The sequence below is a fragment of the Bos indicus genome, chromosome 7, assembly GCF_029378745.1.
Source record: "Bos indicus isolate NIAB-ARS_2022 breed Sahiwal x Tharparkar chromosome 7, NIAB-ARS_B.indTharparkar_mat_pri_1.0, whole genome shotgun sequence".
In the NCBI taxonomy this organism is placed as follows: domain Eukaryota; kingdom Metazoa; phylum Chordata; class Mammalia; order Artiodactyla; family Bovidae; genus Bos; species Bos indicus.
In genome coordinates this window covers 88,058,719-88,077,013 of record NC_091766.1, presented here as the reverse complement: position 1 = coordinate 88,077,013, position 18,295 = coordinate 88,058,719, and the positions used below count along the sequence as shown (strand labels likewise).

Genomic DNA, 18,295 nt, shown 5'->3' with positions numbered 1-18,295 from the left:
CTGCCTTAGAATTAAATGTGTATTACTTTTTAGTACAGAAACTTCATGTACAGGATACAATCAGCCACGTTAAAAAAAAATCTTCATAAATCTTAAATCTGAGAGATATGTATAAAGGACTTATGCTGTTATCCCTACTTCTGAATATGTTGAAATTTTTCATAAGCATTTCCTTTTAGATCATACTCAAATGCTGTTGAATTTCCTATTTGATGAACTCACGCTCATTTATTTTTTAAAAAAATCTTGTGGTTTATTTCCAAAATATTTATTTGGTTGGAAATAATAAACTCTTTCCTAAAATGTAATGAACATTTTCTTCTAATTCCAAACCCAGTACCAAATAATAATAATAGCAATTAGAAAATAATCTCGCTGATATTGTATTCTTTTAGCTAAATTTTGTTTCTTAAAAAGTAAAACTAATTATTATATTCAGTATCTTTTTGAAACATCCCAACTCCCATAAATAAAGATTGCCAAATTTTAACCTGCTTTCTTAAGCTGCTGCTGCTGCTAAGTCACGTCAGTCATGTCTGACTCTGTGCGACCCCATAGACGGCAGCCCACCAGGCTCCCCCGTCCCTGGGATTCTCCAGGCAAGAACACTGGAGTGGGTTGCCATTTCCTTCTCCAGTGCATGAAAGTGAAAAGGGAAAGTGAAGTCACTCAGTCGCGTCCAACTCTTTGTGACCCCATGGACTGCAGCCTACCAGGCTCCTCTGTCCATGGGAGTTTCCAGGCAAGAGTACTGGAGTGGGTTGCCAGTGCCAGTGAATAAACATATGTCTCTAAATTTGTGGCCAGTAAAGCCTGTCTTATTGTATTAGTAAGATTCAGGTAGTAAAGGAGGTCATTCACTTTTAGAATATTCATGAAACGACCAAAGTGCTAGGCAATTAGCATTGCACAGAATTAATTGTATAAAATATATTTACAAAAAATTAAGCATCAGATATATGGTTATTTGAGCGTATAATAAACTTTACTCTTCACTTTCTAGAAAATGCAATCTTAGGAAAACTAAATGTAAAAATACAGTAAACATTTAGAGACCATTCAAAGACTAGATTTTTTGACTAGATTTTTTTTAAAGATAATCTTTCTTAGGTAAAAAGATGCTGCAAAATATCAGTGGTGGAATGTATTTTTAGTGTTTGAGCACAGCATGTCACAGTAAAACAAATGTCAGCCATCTGACCTGGGTAACACTTGACAAATGTAGGACTCTTGGGAGAATCCTAAGAATACCACAGTTGCTAGAGGTACAGCGTGCTGTCCCGTGGGCCGTTAGCCGTCCTCCTTTTGATCTTCCTCTTTCGTCCACAGGTGGTCTGATGGGTGGAGACCTCACGTCCGGTGCAGGCACCAGTGCAGGTGAGTGGAGGCCCCAGGACTGGAGTGCGTGTCATTCTTGAGCAGTCCTGTACTTGGTGATCTGCAGAAGTAAGTCTTTTCAATAAAGCTGAGAGATCAGGGAGACTCATGGCAAAATGGCCCCAAGAATTTCTAAAGCATTTTGATGAAGCAGGAGTGCTTGGATAGTAACTCAGAGATGACTGTTTATTAAGTAGACCTTTCCATAATACAGCTTCAGCTAGTCAACATAATCAGAATTGGGAGTTCTGATCAAATCAGTTTAATCCTAGGTACCATCTCTGGTGGCCGCCAGAGTACCTTTAGCAAACCTTGCAAGTCACGTCCTTTGTAGACTATTTCACATTAAATGTGAATCACTTTCTACACAAAGTACTGAACGCCTGTTTACTTCTAAAGGAGAATATGTAAAGAAAAGGAAGGAGTGAGATTATAACCATTCAACAAAACTGTTAATAAAATAAAACCACATTTGGGATTAAAATGAGTTCTTGGAGAATATAAACACAGTGTACCTCTCATAAAAGCACATTAAATACAGGTCAGCTCTTTAAGAACTTCTTGCATTATGGCCAATTGGTCTCATAGTCACATTTCTCCAGGGTCCCATGTTAATTCATATTATTGTGATTACTGAGATGTCAATGTCATTTCCAATGCAGAGGTAAGACAGCACAATACTTTCTAATGCTCACTGCAGTTCACTATTGGCATAACAAGTAACCATGGTAATTCCTGCAGTAGAACATACTGTACATTTAAAATAGCAGGAGGCAGGCATGATAACACAAGGTTATGTTTTAAATATCAAAAAAATTCAAGTTTATTGAACTATCTATTGACAGCCAAATTAAAATATTTTGCCAGGTTCAACTATAATAGGCTGTTAATTATAAGAAAGAAGATTAAAAATTGCATATAGAAACATGTTTATAAATATGTCCATTTGGGAGTCATGTTTCTTATTTCTGATATTGGCTCTTCACTAATGCAGTAAGTAATGAAGAAAAAATGTAGGAACTAGTGGATTAACAAACAGAATCAATGGTCCTGACTTCCTGTTTTATCTAGCTGTTAAGGATTAGGTAGTCAGATTAGTGACTAGACTGAATATACTATTTTGCTGGATATTGAAACAAAGGGCTCTTTTTTTTCCCCTCAAAAAAAAAAAAACAAAAAACCTCAGGATTTGTAGCCTGAAAATTATAGACCAAAACTAGACCACTGTGTCTTGGATTCAAGTCTCTGCCAGACACTATGGCTAGAGGGAGTGGTGGGGCTGAAAACTGGTTTTTCTCAAAGTCCAATAAAAAGGTAAATAAGAGTAGTTTAGATATTACGATATTTTATCCAGTATCTTGATGCATCAGTTTGCTTGCTTGTATGAGAACAGCTAATAACAGTGATGAAAGTTAATAGGAAAAACATGTGGAGTTGGGGAACGGGTACTCATCTTTGATGACGTGGCCTCTTGTTACTGCCTAATAGCTAAAATGCTTTAGAATTCTATATTGAAAATAAGCGTTGTTCAATTATGCTGTCATTGTCAATTCCCTGACAGTCCACTAAGTTAAATGGCCGTCCAGGGAGAAAGAAGACACTCAATCTTGTAAACATAAAAGTTAGCCATATATAGGCTATAGTGTCATTGAACTAAAAAAAAAAAAAATCTTGTAGGCTTAGCAAATTCATTCCCCAACTTCAGGACCTCTGCCATAACTCAAGAATCTTTTACTTCAAAAATGGAAGAAAGTTAAAAAAACAACACTTCGTTGGTCCACCTTGATGATGATAAATACTGTATCTTGATGATTGTATCTTTTAGTGAGGAGCATATAACAGTCAGTTTCTGTATAGTTATGAGTTACTTCCCCACTTTTTAAAAATAGAGGAAGAAGCCCTTTCTAACTCTGGTTCCACAGAACACCTGTTGCAGATGCCACTGAGTCTTAAGCTTAGCTGCTATGTCCTGCCCACAGACTCAGCCGTCTGCCCCTTCTTGCTCACACCAGCCTGTATCAAATGTCAGAGTGAATATATTGGTGCTGATGTCAGAGAATCACATAAGACCCAAGGAAACAAGGCCAGTCAGAATGTCTCTGCATTTTCAGAAAAGAAAACTAAAGCAAAACGGCCAAAAGATACCTTCCAAATTTTGAATATTGTCATTGAAATTCAAGGTCTCAGATAAAGTTAGAAACTCTGAGGTCAAGTGGCAGGACTCTCCAATTAAGTTAAAATATTTTTCAGTCTGTGCGTGCTCAGTTGCTTCAGTCGTGTCCGACTCTGCAACCTCATGGGCTGTAGCCGGTCAAGCTCCTCTGTCCATGGGGATTTTCCAGGCAAGAATACTGGAGTGGGTTGCTATGTCTTCTTCCAGGGATTGAACCCGTATCTTGTATGTCTCCTGCATTGGCAGATGGGTTCTTTACCACATTTAGCCTCCACCTGGGAAACCCATTTCAGTCCAATTTTCTTCAGTATCCACTCATCTCAACTTGCAAAAAGAGTATAGTCTCACGAGGGAAGGAAGTAAATTCAATATTTATTGTATTTCTTTAAAACCAAGAGACCAAAGAAGTAAGCATCCTTCCCTCTCAGCTCAATCATAAAGTATAGCATCTTTGCATCCACTCACTCCCTGCACTATACCTCTCCCTCATCCCACCGTCCACTGAGTCATCAGATCTTACCAACTTACCAAATGTCTCCAAGGTATTTCCTAAATCTACCCCATTTCTCTCCATTCCTATCTCACTGCCCTGGTTCAGGCTCATAGCAACACTCCAGAACTATTTCCAAAGATCCCTAATTCATCTCCCGACCTCACATTGCATCCCACTCCAGACTCCCCATTAGTCTTTATCAAAGCCTTAAACTCATTGTAGGTCCTCATTCAGATGCTTAAATTCCAGCAATGATTTCCCAGCTCTTTCAGAATTAACCATGAGCCTCTTATCTCTATGGCCTTTCCCCGTGGCTCTGCGGTAAAGAATCTGCCTGCAATGCAGGAGACATAAAAGGTTGGGGGTTCGATCCCTGGGTCGGGAAGATCCTCTGGAGGAGGTCATGGCAACCCACTCCAGTATTCTTGCCTGGAGAATCCCATGGACAGAGGGGCCTGGCAGCAACAGTCCATAGGGTCACAAAGAGTCAGACACTACTGAAGCAACAGCATGCTTGCATGCTCTTATCTCTGGCCCATCCCTACTCTCTGGTCTTCAACCTTCTTACTTTCTGCCACTGGCATCAAGAACCCTGCACTCAAGCTCTAATAATAGCAAACATCTAAATTACTCTTACTATGTGATTTACAAAAAAACCTTTTATTTACATAGCAGCCCTTTCATGTAGATATTCATATTATGCCCTTTCTATAGTCAGGGGACCTAAGGCACAGAGCAATTAAGTAATGGCCCAAGGCAGTCTGTCTCCAGAGTGCGTGTTCTTAAATGCATTGTGCTTCCACTTTCTAAGCAGCATCACAGCTTCTTGCCTTTGTGTGAGCATTCTTAGCATTCTCCTACTTCATGCTCCTGAGCACTACTTATCTTCCTGCAGAATTCAGTTCAACCATTCAGGAAATCCTTTCCTGACTCTTCCAGAAGGAATTAGGCACCTTTCTTGCCTACATTGTTTATCTCCTTGCATTGTAATTGCATTATCTGGTCATACATCTGTCTCCTGGACACTTCCCTCTGGGGGCAAACTGTCTTCTTCAGTTTGTATTCCCAGCTCGAGGACATGGCAGATATTCAGTAAATCTGTGTTAGCCGAATAAAGGAAAATTTGATCTTCTAGACATAAATTTTTTATACTGTTTATGTGAAAAAAAGAAAAAATACTTCAAAGAAATAATGTAATTTTACATATAAAAAGATATACCCTTGATCTGTAATTCACAGAAATAACATAATCTTCTGATACTGTAGATAATGAATAATGAATTCATTATTTGATTAAATAGCTGAGCACTATTAACCAATAAAGTTTTAAACAAACTTTAACTTACCTAATGGAAAACCTGAAGGGCTGATATATATCACTAAGTAAAACATAGGCGGGTACCTCTGACCATCACAAGTTTCTTCTTGAAATAATGAACATCTTATTGCTTAAGTTGAAGTCCTTTCATACATGAAGGTGAGAGGTGATAAAGAAGAAACAGGATGGGGTTGAACTCTTGATGTAAAGGAAATATACACCAAGTCATTGTAATACGTTAGTAATAGTGACATTTGTAGGTTTCAGTTGACAGTTATTCATCCACGGTTTAATCCTTTACTTTCAAGAGCCAAACTTGAAAGTCATTGCTTTTAAAATTACATTTTGTCATATCTCTGTACATTTCAGCTTTTAACATGCTGCTCTTAGTGCTTACAGATGATTGTACGATCACGTTCAGTTGAGTTTCTGTATTCATCAGGTTTAATCGTTAGCACAGCAGTGCCTTATGTTGGATTATTCATTTTCTTATTGGTGCCCTTTGTTTTCATGACATGATTGCTTTTTTATTGAGTGGAAAGTACCAGTATGCTCAAGGAGGTACTGTTTCCTGATTGAGATGTTTTTAAAAAAGGGGGGTGGTCGAGGACCAGAAAGAAAATCCTTTAGGAATCTCTTTGAAAAGTCAGGAGAATTGTACAGTCTACATAGCTATTTGACAATAAGGCAAAGGATATTTATGTATATTGGTTAATAATTTTAATTGGCATTTATTGTAAATTAGAGATAATTTTATATAAAAAGAAACTAACAGCTGTTTCCTTATTTTGATTGTTAATTGTTTACTATTTTATGCATTTGGTTGTCAAGCATTGTCACTTCTGGAATGCTTAATTTGTATCAGCTAAATACATGGAGACTTGGTAGCGGCAGTGTGCTGCTGTGGATAAAACACTGAGCAGTGGCTAAGGAAAGAGACCTGGCTTCCAGACTCTGAAAAGACTCCACCCGGCGATACTTTGGGCCATGACTTTGGACTTCTGAACGTAGTACTCACATTAGGGATAAGACACAAAAGTCTTTAGGGTCCATTTACATGTAATGTTTTATGATCATATAATCATAAAAGTTTTCACCGACATGACATTTTTGTAATTCATTTAGCATTGGAAAAGAAAAATTTAGCATATCATAAAATAGAACTAAATGAGAAGAGGAAAAGTTCATAACAATGTTTAATTATTCTATACCAATACCATTGCTTTACAACTATTTGTTTTTGAAAATACTTATCAAAATTTTCTTGGCTGACTTTCTTATCTACCAAGTAGACTACTCTGCAGTTCTTACTCAATGATTTAAAATATCGATGAGAAGTGGTTAAAAATTCAGTTTAAAAGATTTGGCTTTGACAAGTTTCCCTTTTTTTGGCCTAACAAAACACAACTTCAGAATCAATATTCAAGAAAAGGAGATTACCATTTAGTTACTCTCAAACAAAACTTTTTTGTTAGTATAAAAATATAGTTTTATATTACTTTTTAAAAATTTGTTAAGCAGCCTATGAATAAAAGCTAAGTTAACAGTTGGATTCTTTTGCAGTATTATGTTAGTTTCAGTTGTTCTCAATAAAAATTCTGAGCGCATTTTCAATTTTACCTTGGGAGTTCACCCAAAACATAAATAAAGATCCAACAGCATTGCTTTATTACTATCTATGCAATTCAGTGACAGTGATATTTTTAACCCAAACCAAGGTTATCTAGATTTATTAAAAGAAAAAAAAAAAATACTGTCCTCTAGTTGGATAACCTACAGCACGTGATAATCAGCCACTGCCAAGAAAATCAGTGTCCACTTCCCAAATACAAGCCCTGGCAGGTTGTAGATCAAGTGATACCTTGACACCATTCTGTAGAGGCCATGTTGAAATGAGAGAGGCAGGTGAGAGAAGACAAGTGGATGTTATAGGCTAAGTCAGGACACCATCTACTTTCAGCCCCTTTGGTTTGAATTAATTCTTAAGGACTTTGATTTCCAGAAGGAAAAACAAAATTTCAAATTGTAACTTCCCCAGAGAGTGTTTCAGCAGATTTTAGAGCCTTTTGTATATCAGTGATTTCTGACCTCACAAATTGGATCCTTTTTATCCCCTTTCTATTGTATTCAGTAAAGCAATGTGAAAATTGGTCTCTTCACTCATATCCCACTGATTTAACCTAAGAGTGTGATTAATAATAAAATTTTGGTCTTTTTTAATATTGATTCACGCAGTTAACATTTCCTCCCTAAATTATTAGTTTTAGTCAAAGTTTGCCTTTTTTCTCTCAGCATTTTTTTTTCCTCGCACAGTGTTGGTTTCTCTCTTTCCCGCTTTTGGCATCACCATAAGATTTTATTTGGAGATAATACAGAAGCTCTTTTCAAAATCATTAGTGATATGAAACTGCATCAATAGACAGCAGATCCTGACGGAGGGATGTGGTTAAAAAACCCCTCTTGGAAATCAATGTTTTACCTACCGGGGACTTTTTGAGGCTTCAAGGCTTTCGGCCAAGAGTATAATGTGCTGTTTTTAGAAAAACCTTTGCCAGTCTTACATTTTAGTTAGGCTTATATAGTATGTTTCACTTGAATTTCAGTTCTAAGTGTACAGTCATGAAAGTCTCATATTTGAAAGATCAAATATATTCCTTTAGTTTATGTGAAAGGAAACTCAGGGGCTTCCCTCGTGGCTCAGAGGTAAAGAATCTGCCTGTGATGCAGGGGACCCAGGTTCGATCCCTGGATCGGGAGGATCCCCTGAAGAAGGGAATGGCAATGCAGTCCAGTATTCTTTCCTGGAGAATCCATGGACAGAGGAGCCTGGCGGGCTATCGTCCATAGAGTTGCAGAGAGTTGTACATGACGGAAGCAACTGAGCAGCACACAAAGGAAGCTATTGTACCAAAACCTGTATAAATAGGTTCAATTTGTCATCTGCAGATGTGTTCATTAAGGATTCACTCAGTTCATTCATTATTGCTCCATTTCAGCTATAGTAACTGAACATAATATCTACTTGGTAAACTGTCTTACTAAACACTATGCCTTCCTTTCACAATTTTTTGACCTTAGACTCCACGTACAATCTCTAGTTATGACAAAGAACTAGTTTGCTGTATTTGTACTGTAACATGGGGAAAAAAATCCCTGCTGTATTAGGTTATGATGATATAATAATATTATATTATCAGTCATATCCTACTCTTTGTGATCCCATGGACTGTAGCCCACCAGGCTCCTCTGTCTGTGGGATTTTCCAGGCAAGAATACTGGAGTGGGTTGCCATTTCCTCCTCCAGGGGATCTTCCTGTCCCAGGGATCAATCGAACCTAAGTCTCCTGCATCTCATGCATTGGCAGGCAAATTCTTTACCACTGAGCCACCTGGGCAACCCATGGTAATAATAGTAAATCTAAATATGTGGTCAATTTCCCTATTCAAACATGATAACATTAATTTACATAGCAATCATGTAAAGGAAACCTTTGGTATTAAGCAGCTCGGAGAAAACTGTAAAATCATGGAGCAAAAGTTTTGCTCATGCAGTAATTTGGAAAAAATACTTTAGAGGCAGATATTCAGAATAATAAAATAACCAAGAAAAATACATGATGTTCGAGTTACTTTAGGGAAGATGTTGTCCTTGGAAAGTCAGTGAATCCCCACATTGCAGGATTGTGGTGAAAATTAAATGAGATCTTCGATACAAGGCAGCATTGAGCACGCTTTCTGCCCCAGAGTAAGTGCTTGTTAAAAAACGTTGGCTCTTGTTAGTATTACAATTATCTATATTCTTGACTTCCTAAGCAAAAAATAAAGCTTGGTTTAATCTAGTCCCAGTAATATTTATGAAATGTGCAGGGTGTGAGTAGTGCTCTACTAGGCTTCACCAAGACAGATGCCTGCCACAGCCCCTACCCTAGACGGTGGGAGTAGAGAGGAGATATTAATAAATCCCAGACAGAAAGGGAGCGCAGTGCAGTGCAGTGCAACACGTTTCGCTCAAACATTATCATCTTCTGATGTGTTTGCAGCAGTTGTGTAAATGTTAAAACCACAAGTAATTATTCTTTCTCTTCTGTCACGTTCTCTCTAATTTGAACTGTCTCAATATTTTTGTTTAGAAAAATGACTGAAAGAATGAGCAATTGTGTCAATAATGAAGACACCCCCTCATTTTTTAGCAAAGAGACAGCCCCCAAATCGCAAGAAGTGAACAATTAAGTGAGTCATAAATCTATCTATCATTCATTGTTAAATGGAACTTTTTTTTTAAGATAGCAAGGTTCCATCTCATTTTTATGGTGCAATGAAAAACTATCCCTTCAGTAAGACAATCCTCAGAACAGAACGATATTTTGTGTGTCTTTGTGCCCTGGAAACATCAGATTGTCAACTTTTTTCTTATTTGCAAATGGAGCCTTTATTCTAAGAGAAGGGAAGATTCATGGATGCATTCTAAATCTGAAACATCTGGCTTTGGTAATAATGTAGTTCAAGCAGCTTGTGCTTTGGATTCAAATCAAAGCTCTCCCACTTACTGACAAGCCTTAGAAACTCCCGGAACCTCAGTTTCCTCATCTGTCAAAAATCGGGATGAGAATGCCTGACCCACATGACTCTCAGGAAAGAAATGAGAGTGGTCTGCCAACACAAACCTGTTTTATGACACAGACTCCAGTCTTTGGAAGAATAACTTAGTACCCAGTAAAATTTCTTTACCTCTGCCTCACAATCCAGAGGCTACTGTATGTGCTGAATGTTTAAAGTTCTAGTTGGCAGATAGACTGTTAATTTCTCAAAAGATTCTAAACAGAACCAAGAAACATCAAGGACGAGTAGGGTCAATAGCAAATTCATGAAGGTCTGGTTCATCATCAGGGTGACCTAGTCAAGCTAAAGAGACTAGTCTCTTTTTAGAATGTCTGCTGCCCTCCAACTGGTACAACCAAGAATAGTCTTGGCTTGGGTGTATTCTTGGGGTATTTTTCTAAGAATACACCACAAAAGACACTGAGGTTTCACAGGAGTTTATTCTCAGTCTGACATTATGCATTATTATATTGTTTCCCTAAGAAACCCCCAGATAGAGTGGAGACTTGATTTTTACTTTTAAGAATCTGTAATCGGGAGTCTTTAGCTGGATAAGAATCAGAAATCTGATTTGCCCCCATTCTGCAGTAGGCATATTGAAATTTTCATTATTCCCAGATTTCTGACCTCTAAATGTTTTGTGGTTGCCTTTTCCCTTAGAGCCATCCCATGAAAAAGATCTCCTTTCCCCTCCAAAAAAAGAAAAAAAAACCTGATTGTGATTTACAACAGCTGGATAACTTAGAGTTGCTGTTGCTTTTAACAGCGTTTCAAGCATTCAGGGCAAAGTGAATGTAAGACTGAAGACTAGAAGGTCATAATTTTTTCCACTAAAAACTATTTTAGGTGTCTTTCTTACAGTAGAGCAGTGGGTTATATGAGCCAGTTTACTGTTTACAATTAAAATTTCATGAAAAGATGTAGGTTTATTTGCGACACAAAACAATGTCCTGACATTGGAAACTAACTTAAAACTTTTTAAAAGTCAAATGTAAAAGTAATTGATAGTAGTGAACATTATTGGGCTTCCCTAATAGCCCAGTTAGTAAAGAATCCGCCTGCAATGCAGGAGACCCCAGTTTGATTTCTGGGTCAGGAAGATCTGCTGGAGAAGGGATAGGCTACCCACTCCAGTATTCTTGGGCTTCCCTTGTGACTCAGCTGGTAAAGAATCCAGCTGCAATGCAGGAGACCTGGGTTCGATTCTTGGGTTGAGAAGATCCCCTGAAGAAGGGAAAGGCTACCCACTGCAGTATTCTGGCGTGGATAATTCCATGGGGTCACAAAGAGTCAGACACGACTGAGCAACTTTCACTTCAGTGAACATTATTATATATGTAACATCTTTAGTTTAACAAGATTGTATGCTGTAAATGTTTTCAGAATTGTTCTGTTGAAAGAAAAAAAAAAAAAAAAAAACCTAAGTGGGAAAAACATTTGGCTGAAGTAAAAACAGAAAATCAATACATCAGAGGTTTAGCTCTATGTTCAACTTAATGTTTTCCTGTGGCAATTTGCTCCAAATTCCCAAAAATAAAATACCATTAACAAAGTACTAAACAAAGTAATTTCTATAAGCTATATGTTAGAAATTCTTTTTTAGATACCTAATAGTGGATACTATAAGATACTGGGCATTTTCCTATCATGTTGAGTGGTTTTGATGATGAAGTTGGTCTCTGAAATAGATGGTCGGTAGGTAAACATCTTTACCCTGTATTACAGGGGAAAAGATTATTGACTAAAATATTTCAGAATCTACCTTTAAAAGCATACTTAATCATCCGCTCAAAATAGCACACTGAAAGTTAAACAGCTTCTCTGGCATTTAGTGTAGCTAAACCCAATATTTCCTATTTGTAAATATTTATTTATCCAGAAGGAGACTAGAAACATGGTTTGGAACGTTGCCCCTTATGTAAGTCCAGTGTCTTTTGAACCAGAATTGCTATTTTTGACGCCCAAATTGACCATGTTCCACATTACCTCTGACTTAGGAGGCCCCTTTTTTAAAAATATTTGTTTTATTTTGACTCTGCCGGGTCTTCGTTGTGGCCCGCAGAATCTTTGTTTCGGCGGGCGAACTCTTGGTTCCAGCGTGTGGGATCGAGTTCTCCAACCAGGGATCGGACCCGGGCCCCCTGCGTTGGGAGCATGACATGTTAACCTCTGGACCAGCAGGGAAGACCCTTAGGGGCCCCTTTGAGTCTCACGTCCCTGGTCTCCCACTTTGTTTCCTCTCTTCGTGTTCCTGGAATTTTAGGATGAGATTGGATAGAGAAGGGTTTTCAGAGTCTCTGAATACACCCCCATTCGGAGGAGCAGGTCTGTGCTGTGCTTCAGAGCGTGGGCTCTGGACATACTGCTGGGTTCAAACCATGGCTTAACCAATTGATAGCTGTTTGCCGTTGGGCAAGTTACGGGATCTTTCTGTTCTTCAGCTTTCTATTTATGTAACCCAAGGATACTCTTAGCACCTCACCGGGTTGTTGTTGTGAGGATGAAAGGTGCTTTATATCCGTGTGTAATAGCCAGCACACTGCATAGGCGCATGTACTGTTCTGGGTACGTACTGTGGCTGCATGATGTTAATGCGCTTGGTCATTCATACGATATAAAATGCTTGCCGTTGTTAATACTGCGTGGTCGTGTTGGTGATGGCTGCCTCGGGAGAGTACGTGGGAGTCTCTGATTCAGATGACTTTTATGCTTCTCTCACACTAATGAAATCATTGCTTAGCGTGTGAAAAACCAAGGTGCAGTATAGTTGAAGAAACTCTAATGGAGACCTCATGACGAGGAACTGCATTTATCTGCTTAATCCGCCTTTGTCCTCATCGCCCATCTGCCTTGTAAATCTTGCAAGGCTGCCGCTTCACTCAGACCTCATTCCTCATGTGCTCCCTGGCAGATGCGTCCTAACTAGCTCCCTCACAACAGTCTCACCCTTTAATGCCTCCTTTCTGCTGCCACTCTTTTCTTTCGACACACAGCTAACGATGCCGCTTCCTACTCACAAACAACTTTGGCTGTTCTTTATCTATGGTATAAAGTTTAGTAAAAGTTTAGTATCAAGTCTCCAGTATTAAAGTTAACATGACCCAAGAGGCTTGTGTTAGCCAAGCCTACTTCCCCAGCTTCTGAAAACTGCATCCCCTGAAATGACCTATATTTCGCCTTCACAGGAATCCTCATCCTTCTCAAACACAGTCATGACTCTGAGATCTATCATGAATTCCCTCCCTCCAGGAAGCCTCCCTCCGAACCATCTAGTAAAATCCAGTGCACTCTTAATTGCCACCCTTCTACCATTCTTTTTCCTAGGAAAGCATGCAGCCCAACTTTTGGTAGAAAGTTCTGTGTGAGTAAATTGTTACTGAAATTCATCTTGACATAGAGACAACCCATGGCAGTAGACATTTGTCAGTGTGGAAGAAAAGATCCAGCATCTCCGAGTTTTCTTCTTCATTAGGGGGAAGTTCTACTTTATTTGATTCTGCTGCTTACATTTAACTAAGGTAATGTGCTAGGAAATGATTAACAGGTGCAGCAGATGAAAAAAGAAGCTTCAGTTAGCTCTCTATTAACAAATTTAGTAGGTGGGCACTTGCATGATTTTCTGATTTTTATCTTATGTGGTTGGTAAGCAGTTTGTCTCAGCGGTATACTTGGTCATCACCTTGATGTTTGAAATTACCGAGTTACACATTACATTTTCAGTTCTTATCCCATGTTCCCTCATGACTTGTAGTGCCATTTCTGAATAATTTTAATTTTTCCAGCATAATCGTCTATGTGTTTTGTGAGCATTTGAAACACGTAATAGATGAGTGCTCTGTGTAGTATTAGCCTCTAATTGCGCAGCATTTGGGGGGAGAGTGAGTTCAAGGTGGATTAAGGTTGTCTGAAAGGTATCATGAGAGCCCTGGGCCTTAGCTGATCCTTAAAAATGAATTTTGAGTTGAACAGGAAGTCATACACTGCCAGTTACTGACCTGCTAGAGCAAAGACTCAGATGTATTCAGAGGATAGTGAGTTTGGCCATGGCCATTGGAAGTTAGGTTAGATACACAGAGCAGGTCAAACTGTGTCCAGCTCTGAGAGCCAAGCCAGGGCACTGACCCACTAGAGTTAAGTATGATCTGAAAAAGGAACATGAGGGGAACACATGTATACCTGTGGCGGATTCATTTTGATATTTGGCAAAACCAATACAATATTGTAAAGTTTAAAAATAAAATTTTTTTAAAAATAAAAAATAAAATAAAAAGGAACATGAGAGAAGCAGCATTGGAGAAAGATTTTTTTATATAGAACATCTTGGGAGTGTACATTAGCTTTATTATCACACATATGCACGGAAGTTTGCATACAGCTTCAAGGAGCAATCTTCCTGCAGCCCATCATTGTAAGGCCTGCTGAAAAACCCTTCAACTAGAGACCAGGAACCCAAACAGCAGGTTATGGAAAGACCGAGGCAGATGGCAGTGAAACCTTAATGTAGGATGGTGGCAGTGAAAATGGAAAGAGGCCTTTTTGAAGAAAAATTGACAAGATTTGGTAACTAATTAGATATGGAGTTGAAAGAGGCAGGGGGGAACAGTCAAAAGATGACAACTTGAGAGACTACAGAAAAAATGGTGCCGATGAAAAAGGTTAACCTTGGTCCATTGGAACTAGTTTCTGTTTTGTGCTGATTAGTTTTATATGCTTGTATTTATAATTTAAAGTCTAGGAGGAAAAAAATGAAGTGAAAAGACTCATAATGTCTAAACATCCAAATAGAAAGTTTCAGAACTTCGGGCTCAAAGAGAGCTCCACATTCAGCTGAGCTCTTTGAAACAAGGCAAAGTGTCCTCCTCGCAACATCATCAGCCAGAAATATGTTCTTTGAATTTACAACTTCTTAAAATAGGAGTCAATTAAAAAAAAAAAAATAAGTAGAGCAAGTGTTTTCAAGTTAACTGGACAGAAAAAAAAATTTTTCTGCTAACACTACATTTGAAGTTCTGTATATTTACACTAGTTTTAATATGAGTGTTTAGAAATTTGTAACCCAGCGAGGTGGCTTCTATTATCCTTGATATAGATTACATTGTGAATGCTCAAATTGTTTTATGTGAAACAATATTTTTCATCAAATGAAACTATAAAACAGGCGAACTCTAAAGTTGGTCTGCTCTTCATTTTCTTATAATCTGTAATCAGGAAATCCATTCACTCGTGCTTTATAATTTTTGTGCTTTTAAGTGGTCAGGGGAATGTGACATCTGCATGCAGCCCCATCCAAATTGATCATCGTCCCAGGCAGAGGGTAATTTTCAAACGTAGCATGAAGAGAGGTGGAATCTATATCTCAGAAGTTTATTGAAGGGTAGCATTTCCCACCTCCCGACCCTGACTTTGAAAGAGACCATTCCGTTGGGTGAATTTATCTTAAGGTAAGACAGCAGCCTCAACAGAAGGCCACAGCGCCCGGAGTGAGGAGGAGGCCACAGTTTCCGAGCCGGTTTAAATGCAGGCTCTTCTTAGCAGTAAACCGCACGAATGTATTCATCATTGATTTTCAAATGATAGGTTTCTATATCACTGGTTTAGGATCCACAGCCTCGCATTCCTGAATCTATATTATGCCAAAAGAATAACAACTTGGTGGCTGGAAACAGAAATGGTTATTATATGGCTCCAAAATGCTAGCTGGCACAATATGCTAAAAACAGCAGAAATTCACCGGTAAAAGGCAGAATTTATTTGTTCTCAAAAATAACTTTTATGCTCTAAAAATATGAATTTAAGAAGTGTCATCGTGGTTCAAAATATTTTACCTTCAGTATGTAAACACCTTAAAATATGTGACTAATCTTCTAAAATGGCATAATTTCCAAACAAGAGGAAATATTCCAAGAGGAAAAATAGAATGCTTTTCAAATCTTTTTTTTTTTAAGTTTTAAGGCATTTATTAGGTGAAAACCTAAAATATATGTTTGCTTTTTATCTACTCCCCCCTCCCCCCACCTACTGCTGCCCCAAATCATTGTTTAAAATGTGGGCAAAAGGCTTTGTTGGAATTTCTCAGAACTCACTCTAGAAAAAAAATTTTTTTTCTTAATAAAAAAAAAGCTTTTCTCAGAGCCTTCATGCAGCATTTCCATTTTCGCACACTGGCCCAGTGCTCGTCATATCACAGGACAACACATTTCATAAAGTGGTTTTACTTCCTTTTAGCAAAATAACTCCTCCATGCAAACCAGTATCGGCATCTACCAAGCCTGGGTTTTAGTTTCTTCTGATCTGTTCAAGCTTCATTGCACTGCTTAACTGACTTTTTTTTCCCCCCTTTCTTTTGAAATTACCCAGCTAATTTTCCATTTGATTGTTTATTTAAACCAGATCTCACACAGGCTTAATAGATAAGTGACATAGGCATTCAGCATATCTGTCAGTCTGAGCTTCGGCTGACAGGAAAGAAGAGTGCAAACTTTGTCTCGGTTTTCTCACTCTGTTTTTATCCCATGGAATCTATTAATTAAAGCGAAAGCCCTAGCATAGTCACAATAATGATTCAGTAAGACACATTAAATATAAAAGTCCTCTGAGCATTCTGTCTTATCAAGTGTCTTTCTACATGAACATACCCTCTGTATTTCTAGCCAAAAAAGGTAAATGTGTTTGTTCCTTGTAATCACTTTTGCCACAGAAAACTGTCCAAATTAACTGTGCAAATTTCTTCTCGGCTTTTGGCATCATTAGTTGGCTTCAGAGAATATAGCTAATTTTCTGGAAGTTTTATTACAGAAGAGCAGCTTATATACAAATTCAACCAACATTTCTTAAGCAGCTACTTTATACTTGATACGTTTTGCCAGGAGGGGATTGTTTGTTTTATTTTGTGGGTTTTTTCCTCCAGTAAGGTGGAGAATGTTATGCATAATCCAATTGACAGATTTAATCTTGTAGTTATTTTTTATACATTCAGCCTGTTTATTCATGCATAAAATAAGACAAGTAAAATGAAAGGGATATGAAGAATCAGTATGCTCTAAACATTATTAAAGTTGTGTGTGTGCATGCTCAGTCATGTCTGACTCTTGGCAACCCCATGAACTGTAGCCTGCCAGGCTCCTCTGTCCATAGGATTTCCCAAGCAAGAATACTGGAGTGGGGTGCCATGCCCTCCTCCAGGGGATCTTCCTGACCCAGGGATTGAAACCTCTCCTGCATCTCCTACATTGGCGGGCAGATTCTTTACCACTGCGCTACTTGGGAAGCCAAAACAGTGTACCTCAAATAGATTCTAATTCAAAAGATGTGCCCCAAAATATCTCCTGAAATATACTGGGGCTTTGCCTTCCTAATTCCTCACTGTATCTCGGGTCATCACAGAAATTTCCAGACTGGATCACACTATCAGGCCTTCCTGAAATATTCCAATGCTAGTAGAACTCTCTGTCCCCTTAAGGGCCTGTGTTCCCTCTGCTCTGCAGCCTTCAGGGGTCTGCATTTCCACCATTTAAAACCAAGACACACAAGCCTGGAATTCACAGGCTAACCTCCAGTGGGCTCCACAGCCCAGCCCTCCATATTCCTTCAGAATCTCTGCCTCTTCTCTCATGGGTTCCCTTCTCACCGGGATCCTCACAGAGTCTCTGGCCGTCCTCTGTAAATCGCCACAGTGGCCCTTTCCTAGTGCCCGGTCACAAGACCAGAGATCTTTTTGTCTCCTCTGTTTTTTCAGGACCCACATCAGTTCTTGCCTCTTCCGTGAATCTCGTTCGGATAATCTCTTCCCTGCTGGGAAACGAGTGGCCCTTAATCTGGATTCCTCTGTGGCACCTCACCCCAGGCTGCCCCATCTTGGTGTGTACGTACCGTACACGTCCGTATCGGATTGCCACAAAGGACTGCAAGGGCCTTGGAGGCCCGGGGCCTTGTCTCTGCTGCCCCACAGAGTAGCACACAGTTATCATTCGTCCTGGGGTCATAGGTGCTGGGGTTTTGCCGTAATGATAATGATGACAGCAACGATGAGGTTTGACTGTCTCCTTTAGAGAGCCCCAGAAAACAGCTGTCTGGGTTTCCAGCAAGGGTTGTTGAATTGGCCTGGGTGGTTTCTCCGATTCTCCAGTCAGAGACGGTGGAGGAAACAGGGACTTCCGGTTCAGCTCAGGTTGCATCAGCTGCCTCTGCACCTCTGCCGGTCACGGGCCAGTGTATTTTGAGTTCTGAGAAATGGACACCTTCAGATAGCCGTTTGTCTGCTAATGGGAGGGGAAGAACTAAACATCAGAGACCCAAGAAAAACCTTTCAGGACAGTTCCCAACTCGCTGGCTACTC

At 39.0% G+C, this 18,295-nt stretch overlaps 1 protein-coding gene across 8 annotated transcripts in view; it reads left to right on the top strand.

Moving 5' to 3' along the window:
* MEF2C (myocyte enhancer factor 2C) overlaps nucleotides 1–18,295 on the top strand; it is a 102,714-nt gene that overhangs the window by 68,799 nt on the left and 15,620 nt on the right. For all 8 annotated transcript variants that reach the window (XM_070794025.1, XM_019965413.2, XM_070794027.1 and 5 more), the window contains one exon: nucleotides 1,330–1,377. In XM_070794025.1, coding sequence (XP_070650126.1) covers nucleotides 1,330–1,377 — 48 coding nt within the window. The remainder of the gene's footprint in view (nucleotides 1–1,329; nucleotides 1,378–18,295) is intronic.